Source organism: Dipodomys spectabilis, unplaced genomic scaffold (genome assembly GCF_019054845.1).
Source record: "Dipodomys spectabilis isolate Male_0828 unplaced genomic scaffold, ASM1905484v1 ptg000042l, whole genome shotgun sequence".
NCBI lineage: Eukaryota > Metazoa > Chordata > Mammalia > Rodentia > Heteromyidae > Dipodomys > Dipodomys spectabilis.
In genome coordinates this window covers 2,270,359-2,291,323 of record NW_024870719.1, presented here as the reverse complement: position 1 = coordinate 2,291,323, position 20,965 = coordinate 2,270,359, and the positions used below count along the sequence as shown (strand labels likewise).

The window sequence follows — 20,965 nt, the reverse complement described above, 5'->3', positions numbered from 1 at the left end:
AGATTTAACAAATGAGATCATTTACCATGTTTGCTTCAGCTTTAAAAATGGAACACAGATTAAATGAAAATTTATAGTATTCATAAACTACAAGGACAAACAGACACATACTTTACCTACAGATGAAGGAAAATAGAACATTCTGAGGACCTCTGAGCTCCATGTCCAGCATTTCCATAGCTCATTTGCCAAGACTTTCCATGCCCTCCACACATCACAGGTTTATGGCATATTTCATTTTTTTTCTTTTTTTGGGGGGGGCATGGGGCATGAACCCTGGGCCTGGGCGCTGTCCCTCAGCTCTTCAGCTCAAGGCAAGCATTCTACCTCTTGAGCCACAGTGCCACTTCCGGTTTTCTAGTGGTTTATTGGAGATAAGAGTCTCATAGACTTTCCTGCCCGGGCTGGCTTTGAACCATGATTCTCAGATCTCAGCCTCCTGAGTGGCTAGGATTAAAGGCGTGAGCCACCAGCGCCCAGCTTTATGGCATATTTCAAAAAGAAGAGAAGCACTCACCCTACTTTTACCTTTCATTCATAAATTTAGGTTATATAAGCAAAGAAAAGGAGGTCGGTCCAATCTATATAACTAAAAACAAACATTTCCTATAATCAAGTTATTACTACAACTAGTTATTTTACTACTTTCTGCAGCAAATAATGAGTTAATTCTCTCTAGTTATTTTGGTCACTAAGTATATAAAGTACAGTTCTGGCTTTTGTTGCATATGATCTCAAGAATGGGCTGGACTTGGTCAAAATTTCTGCCCTTTGTTTCTATAAAACCCTCAGGCAAATGGTTCTTTCTTTTTTTTTTCTTTTTGTGGTCGTGGGGCTTGAACTCTGGGCCTGGGCGTTGTCCCTCAGCTCTTCAGCTCAAGGCGAACACTCTACCACTTGAGCTACAGGGCCACTTCCGGTTTTCTGGTGGTTTATTGGAGATAGGAGTCTCACGGTCTCTCCTGCCCGGGCTGGCTTTGAACCGCGATCCTCAGATCTCAGCCTCCTGAGTAGCTAGGATTACAGGCGTGAGCCACCAGCGCCCGGCTATGGTTCTTTCTTAACATCTCCAGAAGAGATCCTACTATCTAACATAAGGCAGTCTATGCCATTTTGTTGTATGTGTAATTACAGCAACTCTTTTCATATAATAAATTGTGTTTCCCTGGTACTTCTATTTCTATTTGTCTACTTGTTGGGCATAAAAAAATAGCGTTTTCAAATGCTGGAGAGCTACCATCTGTCCTAGTTAGACAATGATTCAGAGTATAGACTCAAAGAAAATACCTGGGTTAAAGGAGCCTTTCTATTCACTAGTAATATTAGGAAATTTGCTCAACTTGCCTTTATCTCAGTTTCCTCATCTGATAAAGGTGGATAATAATGGACTGGCCCTATTTATATATGTAAGGTGTTCAGAACAGAGCTTTGCACAGAGTAAACACTTGAGATATGATTATGATGATTAATTCTACATGCAAAAATGTTTGTAATGTTGAAGACACAGACAAGAAAGACACAATTTCTAGGTGCCACTGGCTCATGCTTATAATCCTTGCTACTACTTGTGAGGCCAAGATCCAAAGAATTAGAATTTAAAGCTAATCCATAGTACCAGCAGAAGAAGCAAGTCAAGTAAGTTCATAGGTCTGAAATGAAACCCTAGTAACTGGGGCTGGGAAGGTGGCTCAGTGGTAGAACACTTGCCTTGCATGCGTGAGGCCCTGGGTTCGATTCCTCAGCACCACATAAGCAAAAAGAAAAAAGCCGGAACTGGCGCTATGGCTCAAGTGGTAGAGCGCTTGCCTTGAGCTGAAGAGCTGAGGGACAGTTCCCAGGCCCAGAGTTCAGGCCCCATGACCGGCGCCCCCCCCCCCCCCCAAAAAAAAGAAACCCTAGTAACTAACAAAAAACAAAGACAAATTTTTTTCCCACCAGGTCTGAGGACCGAACCCAGGGCCTTGCACGTGCCAGGCGGGCGCCCTTCTGCTAGGCTAAAACCCCAGCCCCAAGACAAAGTTTTTTTATGGGTTATTATGAAAGCCTTGATCTCAGGAAAGAGGGAGAGACTATAAAAATTAATAATGAAAAAAATTAATAATGAGATGGGCACTGGTGGCTCACACCTATAAACCTAACTACTCAGAAAGCTGAGATCTGAGGATCACGGTTCAAAGCTAGCCCAGGCAGGAAAGTCCCTGACACTCTTATCTCCAATTAACCACCAGAAAACTGGAAGAGGTGCTGTGGCTCAAGTGGCAGAGTGCTGAAGAGCTCAGGAATAGCCCCCAGGCCAAGTAAAGAAGTTGGACTAAAGGCATGGCTCAAGTGTGAGAGTATCAGTCATGAACAAGAAAATGGATTGTATATCCTTGAGTCAAGCCCAAATATGAACACACACACACACACACACACACACACATACACACACACACACACACACAGAGATGCACACAAAAGTTTAAAAAAGACAAAATAAAATACAATTTATAACCCAGTGTCAGTGGCTCATGCCTGTAATCCTAGCTACTCAGGAGGCTAAGATCTGGGGATCACAGTTCAACTTCCTGAAACTGTTTTCTCCAATTAACCAAAAAAAGCCAGAAGTGGAAATGTGGCTCAAGTGGTAGGCTTTGAGCAAAAAGGCTCAGGGACAGCACCCAGGCCCTGAGTTCAATTCCCAGGAGTAGTACACACAAAAAGTAAAAGACAATTTATACCTAAGCAAAATTTTAAAACTTGTATTGTAGTGGCCTACAAAAAGAATTAAAGTAGAAAGTGGAGCTGTGGTTCAAGTGGTAGGTACCAGCCTTGGGTGGAAAGCTATGGGAAAGCAACCTGTCCCTGGGTTTAAGTCCTAGGACCAGCATAAAAATGAAAAATGTTTTGGTATAAGTGTTTGGTATATTTGTTGGGTAAAAATAATAAGGAAAAACATTAAAGGGTCATATGATTAGAAATACTAACGAAGCTGGGTGGTACCTGTGGCTCACACTTGTAACACTAGCTACTTAGGAAGCTGAGATCTGAAAGACTGAGGTTCAAAGCCAGAAAGGACAGAGAGGTTGAGACTCCATTTCCAATTAACCAGCAAAATGCTGTAGAGTAGGAACAACAGCAGCAACAACAACAACAAAAAAAAAAAACAAGGGAAAGCTTGAGGTCTTGAGGTGAAAAGAAAGAAAGAGAGAGAAAGGGAGAAGGACAAAGAGAGAGGGACTGGGGGAAGAGATAGAGGGAGAGAGGAAAGAAAGAAGGGAAGAAGGAAGGAAGGAAGGAAGGAAGAAAGGAAGGAAGGAAAGAAGAAAAAGAAATGCTAATGAGTTGAAGAATAGATGAAAGACCTAGAAGTACCAGTAGTGATAATGTAAGCTGACAAAGACAGGGAAGTATACTTCTTTTTTTTTTTGCCCGTCATGGGGCTTGAACTCTGGGCCTGGGCGCTGTCCCTCAGCTCTTCAGCTCAAGGCTAGCGCTCTACCACTTGAGCCACAGCACCACTTCTGGTTTTTTTCTGTTTGTATGGTGCTGAGGAATCGAACCCAGGGCCTCATGCATGCAAGGCAAGCACTCTACCACTGAGCCACCTTCCCAGCCCCAGCCTTCTAAGAAGGCAGTAACCTTGAATGTTTTGGATTAAAAGAAATTTGTAAACACTGATTCAACTATTTTCTCACAGATTCACAATGTATGTTAGCATACTAAAACATTTAAAGTAAAAAAAGCATTTAACTTCTTCTTTTTTTTTTTTTGGTTGGTCGTGGTGCTTGAACTCTGGCCCTGGGCGCTGTCCCTCAGCTCTTCAGCTCACGGCGAGCGCTCTACCACTTGAGCTACAGCGCCACTTCCGGTTTTCTGGTGGTTTACTGGAGATAGGAGTCTCACGGTCTCTCCTGCCCAGGCTGGCTTTGAACCGCGATCCTCAGATCTCAGCCTCCCGAGTAGCTAGGATTACAGGTGTGAGCCACCAGCGCCCGGCTAGCATTTAACTTCTTAAACCTGCTGTCCTTTCAAGTTTGACTATAGACACTCATCTTAATTTCTATCAATAATCATGAAGAACTAGGATTTTTTAAAATTGTTTGGACCTCATGTTGTACATTTTTCTCAGTGGTGAAGTCAAATCAATAATCATAACAGAGCTTTCAAGTTATTCTAAATCTACCTAAAAATAATCTAAATTTCCCACTCCTTGTCATGAAGAAAACAGTGAAGGGGTTGGGAAGGTGGCTCAGTGGTAGAGTGCTTGTCTTGCATCATGAGAGACCCTGGGTTCGATTCCTCAGCACCACATAAGCAGGAAAAGCCAGAAGTGGCGCTGTGGCTCAAGTGGTAGAGTGCTAGCCTTGAGCTGAAGAGCTGAGGGACAGCGCCCAGGCCTAGGGTTCAGACCCCACAACCAACCAAAAAAAAAAAAAAGAAAGAAAGAAAAAGAAAACAGTGAAACTATCAACTTTCTGATATTCACAAAGTTGTACTCTGTGTGTCAAGTAATCTACCCTCTTACCTTGGTCATTCATACTATCCATTATAGTCATCAATTTCTTTAGCCTTGCCATCGACTCCTGCTCATTTCCTTTGCTCATAAAATCTGTTCCAAAACCAGGTATCATCCCCTAAAACATATCATATTTAAACATAACATCATTAATAATTTAATAATTGTTCAGAATGTCTACATTTAAATATTGGTTTAAGGCTGCCATTAAGTATTAGATCTATTTTTACCCAAATTATTATTATTATTATTAATTTTTTTTTTTTTGTCGGTCATGGGGCTTGAACTCTTGGGCCTGGGCATTGTCCCTCAGCTCTTCAGCTCAAGGCAAGTGCTCCACCACTTGAGCTACAGAGCCACTTCCAGTTTTCTAGTGGTTTATTAGAGATAGGAGTCTCATGGTCTTTCCTGCCCGGGCTGGCTTTGAACCGCAATCCTCAGATCTCAGCCTCCCGAGTAGCTAGGATTACAGGCATGAGCCACCAGCGCCCTTACCCAAATTATTAAAGTAAGTATCTGATCTTAGAAATGTTAACAAAAATACAAAAAGTATATTAATCATATATATACTAGGAACAATCATGCATACATTATAAAAAATTATGCATGCACTATAAAAATGTCACAATGAAATTATGTTTATAATTATTGGCATTATATATTATTGAAATTATACATTAATAAAAAACATTTTCTAAAAAAGAACTATAAAGAAATGTTAGAAACTTTTAAGGACAAACTAACCAAGATCTGACTGAAGGGACCCATTTTCATGATATTTTGAAATTGTTCATACATGTCTCGCAACGTAAACTGACCTGAAATACAATATAAATAATTTAGATATATTAGAAATTGTGCATTTCCATTCAATAAAACTAGTGTTTTCTTTAATCATGTATTCATCTTAAATCGCACTTATTAAAAAATATCTAACAAGTATTCATTGAGCAGTCCCTACATACATGATATCAATATGAATGGTGAGAAATAATAGCTACATGGACAGATTCTATTACACTGAAGTAGACATACTAAATACATATTTGAAAACATGGCAAATAAATTATATCTACTAGGATAAAGAAAAAAAATTGCCATTCCTGTGTCTTGAACTCAGAGCCTGGGCACATCCTTGAGCTGTTTTTGGCTCAAGTCTAGCACTGTACCACTTGAGCCACAGTGTCACTTCTGTTTTTTCCTGTTTTATGTGGTACTGAGAAATCGAACTCAGAGCTTCATGCATGCTAAGCAAGCACTCTACCACTAAGCTACATTCCCCAGACCCAGGATAAAGAAAATTTAAAACTTGACAACACCAAAAACCAAAGAGGATGTGGAACATGTACAAATCTCATACATTTATGTGCAAATGTATGCTAGAACAATAGTTACAACATTGTTTGAAGTATCTTAAACACTTAGTTGTCCATGACCAGGAAAATGGGTAGACTCAGCACTAAAAAAGAACAAATTACAGACATATAAAATTTCTGGATGATTATAAAAAAATATTATGCTGATAGTCATGGTGCTACATGCTTGTAAGCTCAGCACATGGGAAGTCTGAGGCAGGAGAATCACAATTTCTAACCTAATCTGGGATACATAGTGAGCTGCAGGCCAGCTTGAGCTATAAAGTAAAATGCCATCTCAAACAAAATAAAGAAAACAAAACAACTATACAGATTGAAAAAAAAGGGACATAATTATAATTTCTAAATTATAATTATAAGGGACATAATTATAATTTCTAAAAAAATTTTTTTCTCAAAGTTGTGGAAAAATAAGAATGTTCATACTTCGTTGGTAAGAATGTACAGTGATAAAATTTTCATGAAGATCAATCATAATATATTTCCATTGCCTGAGGAATGCAAATTGTACTTATCTACCTTATATCTGTATTAAAATATATAAGAATTTACAAATGGATAAGGTTTTCCACCATGGCATTTTTATAATAGTAAAAGACATAAAACAGTCTAAATATCCATTAATAGAAGAATAAAAAAAATCAAATGAAGGCTTGGAAGGTGGCTCAGTGGTAGAGCACTTGCTTTGCATGCTCGAGGCCCTGGGTTTGATTCCTCAGCACCACTTAAGCAGGAAAAAAAAAGCCAGAAGTGGCACTGTGGCTCAAGTGGTAGAGCGCTAGCCTTGAGCTGAAGAGCTGAGGGACAGCGCCCAGGCCCAGAGTTAGGCCCCACGACCAGACCCCCCCCCCAAAAAAAAAAATCAAATGATCATTTTACACAATGGAAAATAATACAGCCAGAGAATAGAGACAGACAGACAGACAGAGATAGATAGATAGATAAATAGATAGATCGATCGATAGAGAAGAATAGCACAAAGAAAAAGTAATCTATTTTTGTCTTGAAATATAATATGATAGCTCATTATTACTGAGAACGGAAATAAAGATCACTGAAGAATTCTTTTTTTTTGGGGGGGGGGGGCCTGCACTCTGGGCCTGAGCACTGTCCCTCAGCTCCTCAGCTCAAGGCTAGTGCTCTACCACTTGAGCCACAGTGCCACTTCCGGCTTTTTTCTTTTTGCTTATGTGGTGCTGAGGAATCAAACCCAGGGCCTCAGGCATGCAAGGCAAGCGCTCTAGCACTGAGCCAACTTCCCAGCCCTTACTGAAGAATTCTTACCCATCTGGTAGAGGAGGGAAGTTGATCAGTGTCCATGCCTGGGAATGTCACAATGAAAACCAGCACCATTAGTTGGGCACCTGTGGCTCATATCTGTAATCCTAGCTACATAGAAGGCAGAGATCTGAAGACTGCAGTTCAAAACCAGCTCAGGCAGGAAAGTCCATGAGATTCTTGTCTCTAATTAATCCCATAAAGTCAGTAGTAGAGCTGTATTTGGAATGGTAGAGTGCTAGCCTTGACCACAAAAGCTTAGGAACAGTGGCAAGACCCTGAGTTCAAGCTCTAAGACCAGCATAAAAAAAAAAACAAAACCATCACCCCTGTACAACTAATATATGCTAATATATTATTATGAAATATAATAATATTATATTTCATAATATTATTATGAAAGGATTATTCACGCAACTTTAACTCTTATTTCCTGCATGGAGGAGGAAATGCTTCCCCCCACCCCCACCCCTTATTTTTGTTGTCGATGGCGGTGGTGGGGCTTGAATTCAGGACCTTTGAGCCACAGCTCCACTTCTGGCTTTTGCATGATTAACTGGCGATAAGAGTCCCATGAGGACTTTTCTGCCTGGGCTTGCTTCAAACCATGATCCTCAGATCTCCTGAGTAGCCTCCTGAGTAGCTAGGAGTATAGGCTTGAGCCATTTTGGCCATTTATATAGAAGTAATCACTGAAGAAATGTCAACTCAGAAAATTCACTGTCATAGAAATCAGTCCAGGAAGCTGTTAGTAAATGTAGGTTTGTTTTAAAAGATGTACAGGGGGCTGGGAAGGTGGTTCAGTGGTAGAATGCTTGTCTTACATGCATGAGGCCATGGGTTCAATTCCTTAGAAACACATAAGCAGAAAAAGTTGGAAGTGGTACTGTGGCTCAAGTGGTAAAGCACTAGCCTTGAGCACATAGAGGCTGAGGCCCAGAGTTCAAGCACCAGGACCAGCAAAAAAAAACACAAAAAAAAGTTTGAAAAGAGGAAAGGAGGTAACACTGTCATATATTCAGAACTATGGAATATAAGATTACTACATTTGGAAATTAGATGTACTTGGTGACCTCAAAAAAGAGATTATTAAGAGCAGCAGTAAAATACAGACCAGACAAGTACCAGTGACTCATGAATACAATCTTAGCTATTGAGGATGTTGAGATCTGACTATCATGATTTGAAGGCAGCCTGGGCAGAAAATCCATGGGACTGTTTTTTTTTTTTTTTTTTTTGGTTGGTCATGGGGCTTGAACTCTGGGCCTGGATACTGTCCCTCATCTCTTCAGCTCAAGGTTAGCATTCTTAACACTTGAGCCCCAGCACCACTTCTGGTTTTCTGGTGGTTTACTGGAGGTAAGTCTCTGGGCTGGCTTTGAATGGCTATCGTCCCATCTCAGCCTCCCGGGTAAGTAGGATTACAGGCGTGAGCCACTGACACCTGGCCAGTCAACAAGACTCTTTATCTCCAATTAACTGCCCAAATCAGTAGTGCTAGTATTGGCCAAGAAAACTCAGGAACAGAGACCAAGCCCTGAGTTCAAGCCCCAGTACCTGCTTGCACATGCATGCGCACATGCATAAACACATACACTCGCACACAAATTCTAAAGAAAACAGAAGTCACTGAAGGATTTTAAGAAAGACAATAATGGAAGCCAGGGGTCAGTACCTCCTGCCTATAATTCTAGCTACTCAGGAGCCTAAGATCTGAGGATCACTGTCTGAAATAAGCCCAGGCAGAAAAGTCCCCATGAGACTAACAATTAACCACTCAAAAGCTGGAAATGGCGCTGTGGTTCAAATGGTAGTGCACTAGCCTTAAGAACAGAGACTCAGGGATAGCACCCAGGCCCTGACTCAAGCCCACAACCAGCAACAACAGCAACAAAGACAATAGTGGAATGAGATTTATTTTTCCCCCGTCATATAAGAATTAGAGATTAGTGAGGTATGGTAGGACATAAGTTCAAGGCTGGCCTAGAGTACACAGGGAGACACTATTTCAAAAATAAAACAAAACCATAAGTCAAATGGAAAAAGTCCAGGAAGCTGTTAGTAACTTTAGGTTTGTTATATTTTAAAAGACTTACAATAAGAAATCTAGGTAAGAGATAACATTAGCAGTTTCAGGGGAGGTGAAAAGATAGGAATAGAATGGAGTTAGCATCACTAGGACTATTTGACTCGTGAGGAGAATAAGAAAGAAGTAAGAATCAGTATCAGGGCTGGGAATGTAGTTTAATGATAAGAGTACTTGCCTAGCATGCATTAAACTTATGCTTTGTAAGTTTAATTCCTAGCATCACAAAAACAAAACATCAGTAACAATACCTAAGTTTCTGACTCTGGCTGCAAGACAAATGATGTTAACATTCATTCAAGATAATGGAGAGGTAGAATACTGGGATGGGAAGATAAAAATAGGTAGAATCTGAGATGTCCACAGAGTACCTCAGAGAGTAAACACACAAACAGATGAGGTTGAAGCTCTAGAGAAAGAAGATGGCCTAGAATGATGCTTAGAAAGACTTGACTCTTGACTAGATGACCAACAAAGAGGAGAAGAAAAATAGTACACAGAACAGGGATTAGGGGACAATATCATTTTAAAGGTCAATAACATCTAGAAAGCTTATAATGTGCTGGGCATTTAATGTACATCAGCTAATATAAGCTTTACAAACATATGAAGTAATTTTTTGTAGCTAAAAGATAGATCAAAGGTATAAATTTAAGTATATTTCAGAACATAAACTCTTGAATACAGGGTTAAGATATATTTCTACATAGGCCTGGTTGTCTGTGGGAAGTAAAGAAAGTTATATGTATTTAATCTCATCATCCTTTGAATTTTATTTATTTATGCATGCATGTACATGTATGTACATATATATGTATGTCAATCGTCGGGCCTGAACTCTGGGCCTGGGCACTGTCCCTTAGCTCTTCAGCTCAAGGCTAGTGCTCTACCACTTGAGCACCACTTCTAGCTTTTTCTGCTTATGTGGTGCTGAGGAATTGAACCTAGGACCTCATGCATGCAAGGCAAGCACTCTACCATTGAGCTACCTTCCCAGCCTCTCATCCTTTGAAACTTTTATAAGTTGTTTTTGTTTTTGTCGGTCTTGGGGCTTGAACTCTGGGCCTGGGCGTTGTCCTCCCTCAGCTCTTCAGCTCAAGGCGAGCGCTCTACCACTTGAGCTACAGCGCCACTTCCTCCTTTGAAACTTTTATACACACACACACACACACACACACACACACACACACACACAAACACACACACACAAACACACACTTTTTTTTTTTGGCGGGGGGGGGGGGGGGGGGAGGGGGGAGGGGGGAAAGGGGGTGGTCCCAGGTCTTCAACTCAGGGTCTAGGCACTGCCTCTTAGCTCCTTTTTGCTCAAGGCTAGTGCTCTACCACTTGAACCAGATTTCTACTTCTGTTTTTTTTTAAGGTAATTTATTATAGCTAAGAGTCTCACAGACTTTCCTTCCTGGCTGGCTTCGAACTCCTCAGATCTCAGCCTCCTGAGTAGCTAGGATTACAGGTGTGAGGTATCACTGCTCAGCTTCTTTTAATAAATTTTATGAAACACATAATTTAGAAGAGTGAACTCCAACGTTCATTTCTTTTTTTGTTTGATTTTTTTGGTCAGTCATGGGGCTTGAACTCTGGGCCTGGACATAATCTCTCAGCTCTTCAGCTCAAGGGTAACTCTATAACTTTAGTCACAGCTCCACTTACAGTTTTCTGGTGGTTTACTGGAGATAAGAGTCTCGGGGGGGGGGGGGGGGAAGGAGAAGGATTGGGATTAGGGGGGGAGGGGGGAGGCTGGGAAGGGATGTGAAGGATAAACAAAGGAGGAGGCTGCAATGCTTGGTAAGAAATGTACGCATTATCCTGCCCATGTAACTGTAACTCCTCTGTACAGTATGTTCACAAATAAAATTAAATTAAATTAAAAAAAAAAAAAATGAAACAAAGAGTCTCAGAGACTTTCCTGCCTGGGCTGGCTCTGAACCATGATCTTCAGATCTCAGCCTCCTAAGTTGCTAGGATTATAGGCGTGAGCTACCAGCACCGGCTCGCTAGTTTTTGGTTTTTGGGTTTTTTTTTTTTTTGCCAGTTGTAGGGGCTGAACTCTGGGCCTGGGCGCTGTCCCTTCAGCTCTTCAGCTCAAGGCTAGCGCTCTACCACTTGAGCCACAGCGCCACTTCTGGCTTTTTTCTTTTTGCTTATGTGATGCTGGAATTGAACCCAGGGCCTCAGGCATGCAAGGCAGCGCTTTACCACTGAGCCATCTTCCCAGCCCCTAAAATGACCAATTTTTAAAGATCTAATGCTAACAAAATATTATAATCTCAAACGAATTAATAGTTTTACCAAAAAAAAAAAATCTGTTCATGGTGCACACCTGTGACGCCAGCACTTTGAAGGCAGAAGGAGGAGGACTGAGAGTTCAAGACCAGAAAGGACTACATAGTAAGAGCCTGATACAAAGAAAAAAAAAAAACAAAAAAACAAGAGCTGGGGATATAGATCAGTGGTATTGTGCTTGCCTAGCATGTATTGGGTTGATTTCCAGCATTGCAAAAAAGAAATCAAAGGAAGATATAGGAAATCAAATGCTTTGTTGCCACTAATATACCATGTTTCAACTTCTCTATAAGTGCTTCATTGTCATCCAACTTCAACTCGTTGACTTTATCTATCAGTCCTTCAATGTCACCCATACCTGTAAGACCCAAAAAAGAAAAATTAGTAATATGCTCAAGCTTTACATCACACAAAACATATTTCACATACATAACATTCTTGCAAAGTAGATATGTTACGTATTACTAGATTTCACAAGTTTGTCCATGGTGATCAAGTGCTCTACCACTTTCAGAAAACTGAAAGTAGAGGTTAAATGGCAGCAAAGAAGAGACAAAGCAGGCTCTTGAGCAGAGTTTATCTCCAAAGTCCTCGCTCTCTATTATCACCTTGAGATTATAAAGGTTTTTACTGCCATTATAATTGATAGTACTTTAACTGCATAGTTTTGTATTGCATCTTAAAACTTTTGCAAACAACATCTAATATTCTCATTTTACCATTCAGAAAACAGATAACTCACTCCTAATTGAGAGGAAAGGGATATAGTCACAGAAGGAAATGATTTTCTTTTTTTGTTGTTGTTGGTTGTGGGGCTTGAACTCTGGGCCTGGGCGCTGTCCCTCAAGTCTTCAGCTCACAGCTAGCATTCTACTACTTGAGCCACAGCACCACTTCCAGTTTTCTGAGTGCTTCATTGGACATAAGAGTTTCATGGACTTTTCTGCTCAAGCTGGCTTTGAACCGCGATCCTTAGATCTTAACCTCCTGAGTAGCTAGGATTACAGGTATGAGCCACCAGCACCCAGCTAGAAATGATTTTCTTAAATTATTTGCTTAAGAACAATATTAAAATCCTATTCTATTTCATAGAGCCATATTACTTCTCAAGAGATTTTTTTCGATCTCCATATCAGTACGTACCAAGAAGTTTGCTGATGAAAGGTTGTGTTTTAAAAGGTTCGAAGTCATCTATATGTTCCCCTGTACCAATGAAAATAATTGGACTTTTTGTGGCAGCAACTCTACATAGAAAAAGAAAATATAAAATAATATCAAAAAAGAAAACAAATATCCAGTAGATTTTCAAAGCTAAACAAAGTCACAAACCTCAGGATTGTTTTCACTAGTTAAAATAGAACTACAAAATTCTATTTCTAGTTAAACTTCTTTTACAAGCCATATTAGTGAAATACAGTTTAAAAGAGGAACAAGACAGCCATGTGTCAGTGCCTCATGCCTGTAACCCTAGCTACTCTCAGGAGGCTGAAATCTGAGGATGGTAGTTCAAAGCCAGCTCAGGCAGGAAAAGTCCATGAACTCTAATATCCAATTAACCTCAAAAAGCCAGAAGTGGACATAACTCAAATAGTTGAGCACCAATCTAGAGCAAGAAAGCTCAAAGACAGTGCCCAGACCCTGAGTTCTGGCCCAGGACAGGCACAAAAAAAAACCAACCCAAAAACTCATAAAGCCAGGCACAGTGGCTCATGCCTCTAATCCTACCTACTCAGGAGGCTGAGATCTAAGGATCATGGTTCAAAAAGCCAGCCATTAAACTACCAAAAACAAAAAAGCTAGAAGTGGAGCTGTGGCTCAAGTGGTAGAATGCTAGTCTTCAGCAAAAGCTCATGGACAGAGAGTATAGGCCCTGAGTTCAAGCCTCAGCACCAGCACAAAAACAAACAAAACCCTTATAAATGTTCACACATCATATAACTCCAAGATATAGGACAATGGCATCAACAATACTTACGCACTGAGTGCACCACCTCCTTTTGCATGACCATCAAGCTTGGTCACTATAACTGAGGCAACATCAACTTTATCTTTAAATGCCTTAGCCTGGGCTTCACAAGCCTGTCCAATGGAGGCATCCATCACATAAACAATGTTGTCAGGTTGCTAGAAAGTTTAAACAGAAATGAGACATTTTTATTGATTGTAAGTAAAATTCACCATTAGGAACTATATTTACTATAAATATTCACTCAATATTTGTTGAGCGAGTACTATAATTCAGGGAGAATATAGTTCCTGAGATAGAGATAAATAAGACAATACTAGTCCTCCTGGCACATATAAGATATAGGAGGTATCTCTAGACTAGCTAGTCAAAGAAAGCCTCTTTGGAAAAATTGTGCGAGCTGAGGCCTGAATAAAGAAAAAATTAGGGCTGGGAAGGTGGCTCAGTAGTAGAGTGCTTGCCTTGCATGCATGAGGCCCTGGGTTGGATTCCTCAGTACCACATAAGCAGAAAAAAAAAGCTGGAGGTAGAGTTGTGGCTCAAGTGGTAGAGCGTTAGCCTTGAGCTGAGGAGCTCAGAGACAGCACCCAGGCCTAGAGTTCAGGCCCCATGACTAACACCGCCCCCCTCCTCAAAAAAAAAAAAAAAACCCGCCGGGTGCTGGTGGTTCATGCCTGTAATCCTAGCTATTCAGGAAGCTGAGATCTGAGGATCTGGTTCAAAGCCAGCCAGCGCAGGAAGGGCAAGAAAGTCTGTGAGACTCTTAGCTCCAATAAACCACTCAGAAAACTGGTAGTAGCACTGTGGCTCAAGTGGTAGAGCCTTGAGCTAAAGAGCTGAGGGACAGCGCCCAGGCCCAGAGTTCAAGCCTCACAACCCACAAAAAAAAAAAAAAAAAAAAAAGAGAGAAAATTAGATTTGGAAAAATACCTTCTAAGAAAAATATAAACAAATCAGAAAATAAAAATATAGAAAACTACATACTGAAACCAAAGTGAGTAAAACAGACTAAGACAATATTTCTTGTACTGGCCCATGTTGGTCAAAACAATAGCACAACTACAAAGGAACTTAGTAGTAACTACTAACCAAAGAATCACTGCTAGCATACTAATGGCACAATATGAGTTTCTACTACATGCTGTAAATGATCTATAAACTGCTTCTTCCCACGTATACTCAGGATGGTATTCTCATCACAATATTAAAGTTATCACACTGACAATGAAGTATTTTTAAATGCTTCATTCTGGAAAAACTTTCAAAATTCACCTAAAGTAGTATTTATAACTGAATTTGAATAACACAGAAAAGAAACTCAACATATATTAAAAATTCTTGTGTGTGTGTGTGTGTGTGTGTGTGTAAGATAGGAACTTGAACTTCATGCTTTACTCATTGGCTGGCACTTTACCTTAGCATGCCTCCAATCTCAAAAATTAATTCTCAATTTTTTATTTTTTCTACATTTGACAATAAAAGTGATAAGATTAAGTTCTTTACCACACAGATACAGAGGTCCAAAAAAAATGTTATCTTGAATTTCTCTTACAGGGAACTAGTAAGTTATAGTCTATAAGCTCAATCAGACTTCATAATTAAATGAAGTAAAGTTTTAAAAAATGTTGTTTTATGGAAAGTGACTTACTATAGCATTAGCAACTTGAAGCATTTCTTCAAACAAAGAATCTTCCTGTTTGTGGCGACCGCTTGTATCAACAATAATAATTTCAAAATTTTCATTTTTGAATTTATCCACTCCTTCAGAAGCAATGATAACAGGATCCATTTCTGTATAGCTATTTAACAAATACAAATGATTTGACAACGGCCACAAGAGAAAAATTTCCAAATACTATTAACTTAGGGATTGCTATTCCTTCATTTTAATCTATTCTGAAAAAGTAAAAACAATCACATTCACTCATTTAGTGCCCAGGGTCAGGGCCTTGTGCTTTTTTTCCTTCCTTCCTTCCTTCCTTCCTTCCTTCCTTCCTTCCTTCCTTCCTTCCTTCCTTCCTTCTGTCCTTCCGTCCTTCCGTCCTCCTTCCCTCCCTTCCTCCCTCCTTCTCTTTCTTTCTCTTTCTCTCTTTCTCTTTTTTTTTTGTGCCAGTCCTGGGGATTGAACTCAGGCCCTGAGCTCTTTTGTTCAAGAATAGCACTCCAGGGGCTGGAAGGTAGCTCAGTGGTAGAGCACTTGCCTTGCATGCATGAGGCCCTGGGTTCGATTCCTCAGCACCACATAAGCAAAAAGAAAAAAGCCAGAAGTGGCGCTGTGGCTCAAGTGGTAGAGTGCTAGCCTTGAGCTGAAGAGCTGAGGGATAGTGCCCAGGCCCAGAGTTCAGGCCCCACGACTGGACCCAAAAAAAAAAGAATAGCTCTACTTCTGTCTTTTTGTGGTTAATTGAAGATGAGTTTTTTGGACTTTTCCTGCCCAGATTGGTTCCTACTGTGATCCTGAGATCTTAGCCTTCTGAATAGCTAGGATTACAGGCATGAGCCATTGGCCTAGGTTTAGAGCCTTGTGTTCATTTGGTTTCTGAAACTCAAGGCTGGTGTTTTACTATTTGAACCACATTTCCAATTCTAGTTTTTTTGTAGTTAATTGGATATAAGAGTCTCAAGGACTCCTACCTGATCTGCCTAGGTTGTCTTGGAACCATGATCCTCAGATCTCAGCCTCCTGAGTTGTTAGGATTATGATTATAGGCGTGAGCCACCAGTGCCAGCCCCTATCTATATTCTTTAATGTTAGAAGTTAACATAAAATGTTATTAAAATATGATTAAATTTTCTTTTTGGTTGGTCATGGGGCTTGAACTCTGGCCCTGGGCACTGTCCCTCAGCTCTTCAGCTCAAGGCTAGCACTCTACCATTTGAGCCTTAGCACCACTTCCAGTTCTCTGGTGGATAATTTGAGATGAGTCTCATGGACTTTCCTGCCTGGGCTGGCTTTGAACCTCGATCCTCAGATCTCAACCTCCTGAGTAGGTAGTTAGGATTCAGACTGAGCTCATTAAATTTTTTTTTTTTTTTATGGTTTGGCTTCTTTTGTCCAGCCACAAAATGGAAATCCTCTTAAACAGCCTCTAAATTAAGCCCTTCTAAATTGAATCTAGACTTCTTTAAGTATTCTAATATGTATAGACCACATACTTAATCATTTCAGAATCTCCACTTGACATAATTTAGAATATAAATCATTTTAGAATGAACAAACACTTTCTAAAAAAATTACTAAATTTTTTTTTGTGTGTGTGTCCGGTCATGCATGGCGCCTGAACTCTGGGCCTGGGCACTGTCATTCAGCTCTTCAGCTCAAGGGTAGCACTCTACCATTTGAGCCACAGCGCCACTTCTGGCTTTTTTTCTTTCTTTCTTTTTTTTTTGGGCCCGGTCATGGGGCCTGAACTCTCGGCCTGGGCACTGTCCTCTTCAGCTCAAGGCTAGCGCTCTACCACTTGAGCCACAGCGCCACTTCAGGCTTTTTTCTTTTTTGCTTATGTGGTGCTGAGGAATCGAACCCAGGGCCTCATGCATGCAAGGCAAGCGCTCTACCACTGAGCCACCTTCCCAGTCCCAATTACTAAATGCTTTTAATTGATAAAAACATTTTACCAGTCTGTGTACCAGTGTGTACTTAATGATGCAATGCTTCAGTTAGGTCTTAAAACAAACAACAGAATGGTGGGTGATACATATCTGAGTTACATAAGAATACCCTATTTAAAAACTTTTGAAAAATTATCTAGGAGTAATGGCTCACATCTACAGTGACAACTACTAGAAAGTGGAGATCAGAATAATCATGGTTCTAAAGCCAGCTGAGGAAAATTTTAGTGAACTCCATTTTAATCAATAAGCTGGGCATCCAGATGCATGCCAAGCTACGTAGGAGGCTTGGGAGGCCATAACTAAGAAAATCACAGTCTAAGGCTGTCTTTAGGCAATAACGTGAAACCTTGGCCTGAAAAATGACTAAAGCAAAACGGCTATGGCTGTGGCTTAAGTGGTAGAGCACCTGCCTAACAAGCATGAGGTTCTGGATTCAAATCCTCATACTAAATTTTTTTAATTAAAAAAAGGATAATAGAACAAAAAGGCAGAAGGAAGTAGTAGAGCATACCAGGAAGTATGATAACTAGAGGAAAAATTACAAACTAAGTAATTCCCCTCTGATCCACAACAAATTGGATCAGCAAGGTCATATTACATAGAAAACAGTAAGTTGTTAATTACATCCCTATTTTGGCCCAGAAAAGACTATATCTACAAAGCATAAATTAAAGTATAACTAAGCTGGGCACTGGTGGCTCATGCCTGTAATCCTAGCTACTCAGGAAGCTTGAGATCTAAGGATCCAAATAGTTCCAAGCCAGCCCTGGCAGGAAATTTTGAGATTCTTATGTCTAATTAACCACCAGAAAACAGGAAGTGGTGCTATGGCTCAAAGTGGTAGACCATTAGCCTTGAACACAAAAGTGTCCAGTTCAAGCCTCAGTTCAAGCCCCATGACTGACAAAAAAAAAAAATTAAAAACATTTGGAAAAAACTCACAAAACACAGACATGATGAAGCATAAAAATGTAAAAGAAAAGGTAGTAACCAACCTTCCATAGAATGGAATTCGTGCCTTGGTAGCATTCTGTTTTAGTTGGTCGAAAGCACCTAAAAGATAAAGAATTAATGAATCCTTAAACTTGAAAATAAAAATTGTACAAAACAAAATTTTAAACTGCAACATACACCTTACCTGCTCTGAATGTGTCTGCACATATCAAACAGGTCTTCCAACCTTTCCTCTGGTAAAAGTATGCTAACTGAGAAAGGAAGATTAAAAACATTATAAAACATCATTAGGCATGTAATTTCTTCCATTCATTCTGATTTTACTTAGAAGTAAAACTGCTTATAGTTTACCTGAAGCCAGTATTTTTTATTTTATTTTTTTATTTTAACATTTTGTTATACGCCTGTAATCCTACTACTCAGGAGGCTAAGATCTGAGAATCATGGTTCAAAGCCAGCCAGGGCAGGAAAGTCCGTGAGACTCATCTCCTATAAACCACTAGAAAACCGGAATTGGCGCTGTGGCTCAAGCGCAGTGTTCTCGCCTTGAGCTGAAGAGCGCAGGGAGAGCGCCCAAGCCCAGAGTTCAAGCCCCACAACCGACCAAAGAAAAAGGGCAACTTCTATTAATTAGGCTTAAAAATATAGTAAAGCTGGGCGCTAGTGGCTCATGCCTGTAATCCTAGTTACTCTGGAAGTTAAAAGCTGAGGATCGTGGTTCAAAGCCAGTCGGGCCAGGAAAGTCCATGAGACTCTTTTTTTTTTTTTGCTGGTCATGGGGATTGAACTCTAGGCTTGGGCGCTGCCCCTCAGCTCTTCAGCTCAAGGCTAGTGCTCTACCACTTGAGCCACAGTGCCACTTACGGCTTTTTCTGTTTATATGGTGCTGAGGAATAGAACCCAGGGCCTCATGCATGTGAGGCAAGCACTCTACCACTGAGATACCTTCCCAGCCCCTGTGAGACTCTTATCTCCAATAAACCACTAGAAAACCGGAAGTGATGCTGTAGCTCAAGCGGTAGAGCACACTGGCCTTAAGCTGAAGAGCTGAGGAACAGCGCCCAAGCCCAGAGTTCAAGCCCCATGACCAAAAAAAAAAAAAAAAAAAATTAATAAGACTCTCTAAAATAATAATGCGTCTCAGACACAAACAAATTAAAATATGGTTAAGATTTGTAGTGTGGAAAAAGAAAAAATGTTAAGGCACCCAATTCTGGACATAGGGTGACACAATGCATTAAAACAGCATAAAGAGGGGCTGGGAAGGTGGCTCAGTGGTAGAGCGCTTGCCTTGCATGCCTGAGGCCCTGGGTTCGATTCCTCAGCACCACATAAACAAAAAGAAAAAAAGCCGGAAGTGGCGCTGTGGCTCAAGTGGTAGAGTGCTAGCCTTGAGCTGAAGAGCTGAGGGACAGCGCCCAGGCCCAGAGTTCAGGCTCCACGACCAGACCCCCCCCCCCCCCAAAAAAAAAAAAAAAAAAAACAACAGCATAAAGAAATGCCAAATACCCATATAATGAACAATAGGATATTGAAAAAGAAGTTCATTCCCCTCAACATCATGTCTTACACGTTATTTTTTTTCTTTTTTTTCTAGTTGCAATACTGGGGTTTGAACTCAGGGATTCATGCTTGAATAACTACTAGGCTGATGATCTACCACTTGAGCCATACCTCTAGCCCTATTTTTCTTTTTTTGCTGGTCCTGGAGCTTTAACTCTGGGCCTGGGCACTGTCCCTGAGCTTTTGTGCTGGAGGCTAGTACTCTATCACTTGATCTACAACTCCACTCCAGGTTCTCTTTTTGATAGGTAGTGGAGATAAGAGTTTCGTGTACATTCCTGCCCGTGCTGGGTTTGAGCTGCAAACCTCAGATTTCAGCCTCCTTAGTAGTGAGGATCATAAGCACGAGCCACCTGGTTACTGGTTAGTTTTTTTGTTGTTGTTTTGTTTTTTACAAATCCATTTTGGTTTTTTTTTGTGTGTGTGTGAAAATACCGTACAGAGGGGTTACAATTACACGAGCAAGGTAATGAGTTCATTTCTTATCAAGCATTGTTGCCTCTCCTTTGTTTCCCCTTCCCATCCCTTCCCATCTCCACGCCTCTTCACCCCCTTACTGCTTAGTTTTGAGAGAGAGTCTCATGAACTTTTCTGACCAATCTGACTTCAAATCACAATCCTTCTATCCTCAGCCTTCAGAATAACTAGGATTATAGGCATGACCCACATGTACGTGGCTCATATTTATGTTCTTTTTTTTTTTTTTTTTGTCGGTCGTGGGGCTTGAGCTCTGGGCCTGGGCGCTGTCCCTCAGCTCTTCAGCTCAAGGCGAGCGCTCTACCACTTGAGCTACAGGGCCACTTCCGGTTTTCTGGTGGTTTATTGGAGATAGGAGTCTCACGGTCTCTCCTGCCCGGGCTGGCTTTGAACCGCGATCCTCAGATCTCAGCCTCCTGAGTAGCTAGGATTACAGGCGTGAGCCACCAGCGCCCGGCTCATATTTATGTTCTTAAAGGACATGAATGGCTTTTGTTTTGTTTTGTTTTTTGGGTCCGGTCATGGGGCCTGAACTCTGGGCCTGGGTGCTGTCCCTCAGCTCTTCAGCTCAAGGCTAGCACTCTACCACTTGAGCCACAGCACCACTTCCGGCTTTTTTCTTTTTGCTTATGTGGTCCTGAGGAATCGAACCCAGGGCCTCAGGCATGCAAGGCAAGCGCTCTACCACTGAGCCACCTTCCCAGCCCCTGGCTTTTGTTTTTTAAACCACCATTATTATACAGAAGTGTAGCATTCTGACAAGACAATCATAAGACAATTACCTTACCTTATAAAAAACATAAAAGCATAATAGATATGTTCAATTATCAAGTGTAATATACCATGAA

The 20,965-nt window shown here is 40.7% G+C and overlaps 1 protein-coding gene across 4 annotated transcripts in view; it reads right to left on the bottom strand.

The window, feature by feature from the left end:
* Positions 1 to 20,965, bottom strand: part of LOC122106533 (signal recognition particle 54 kDa protein) — a 97,023-nt gene that overhangs the window by 47,529 nt on the left and 28,529 nt on the right. For all 4 annotated transcript variants that reach the window (XM_042677913.1, XM_042677910.1, XM_042677911.1 and 1 more), the window contains 8 exons: positions 18,262 to 18,328; positions 18,119 to 18,176; positions 15,157 to 15,307; positions 13,518 to 13,666; positions 12,686 to 12,786; positions 11,814 to 11,900; positions 5,243 to 5,316; positions 4,508 to 4,616 (listed from right to left, as the gene is read on the bottom strand). In XM_042677913.1, coding sequence (XP_042533847.1) covers positions 4,508 to 4,616; positions 5,243 to 5,316; positions 11,814 to 11,900; positions 12,686 to 12,786; positions 13,518 to 13,666; positions 15,157 to 15,307; positions 18,119 to 18,176; positions 18,262 to 18,328 — 796 coding nt within the window. The remainder of the gene's footprint in view (positions 1 to 4,507; positions 4,617 to 5,242; positions 5,317 to 11,813; positions 11,901 to 12,685; positions 12,787 to 13,517; positions 13,667 to 15,156; positions 15,308 to 18,118; positions 18,177 to 18,261; positions 18,329 to 20,965) is intronic.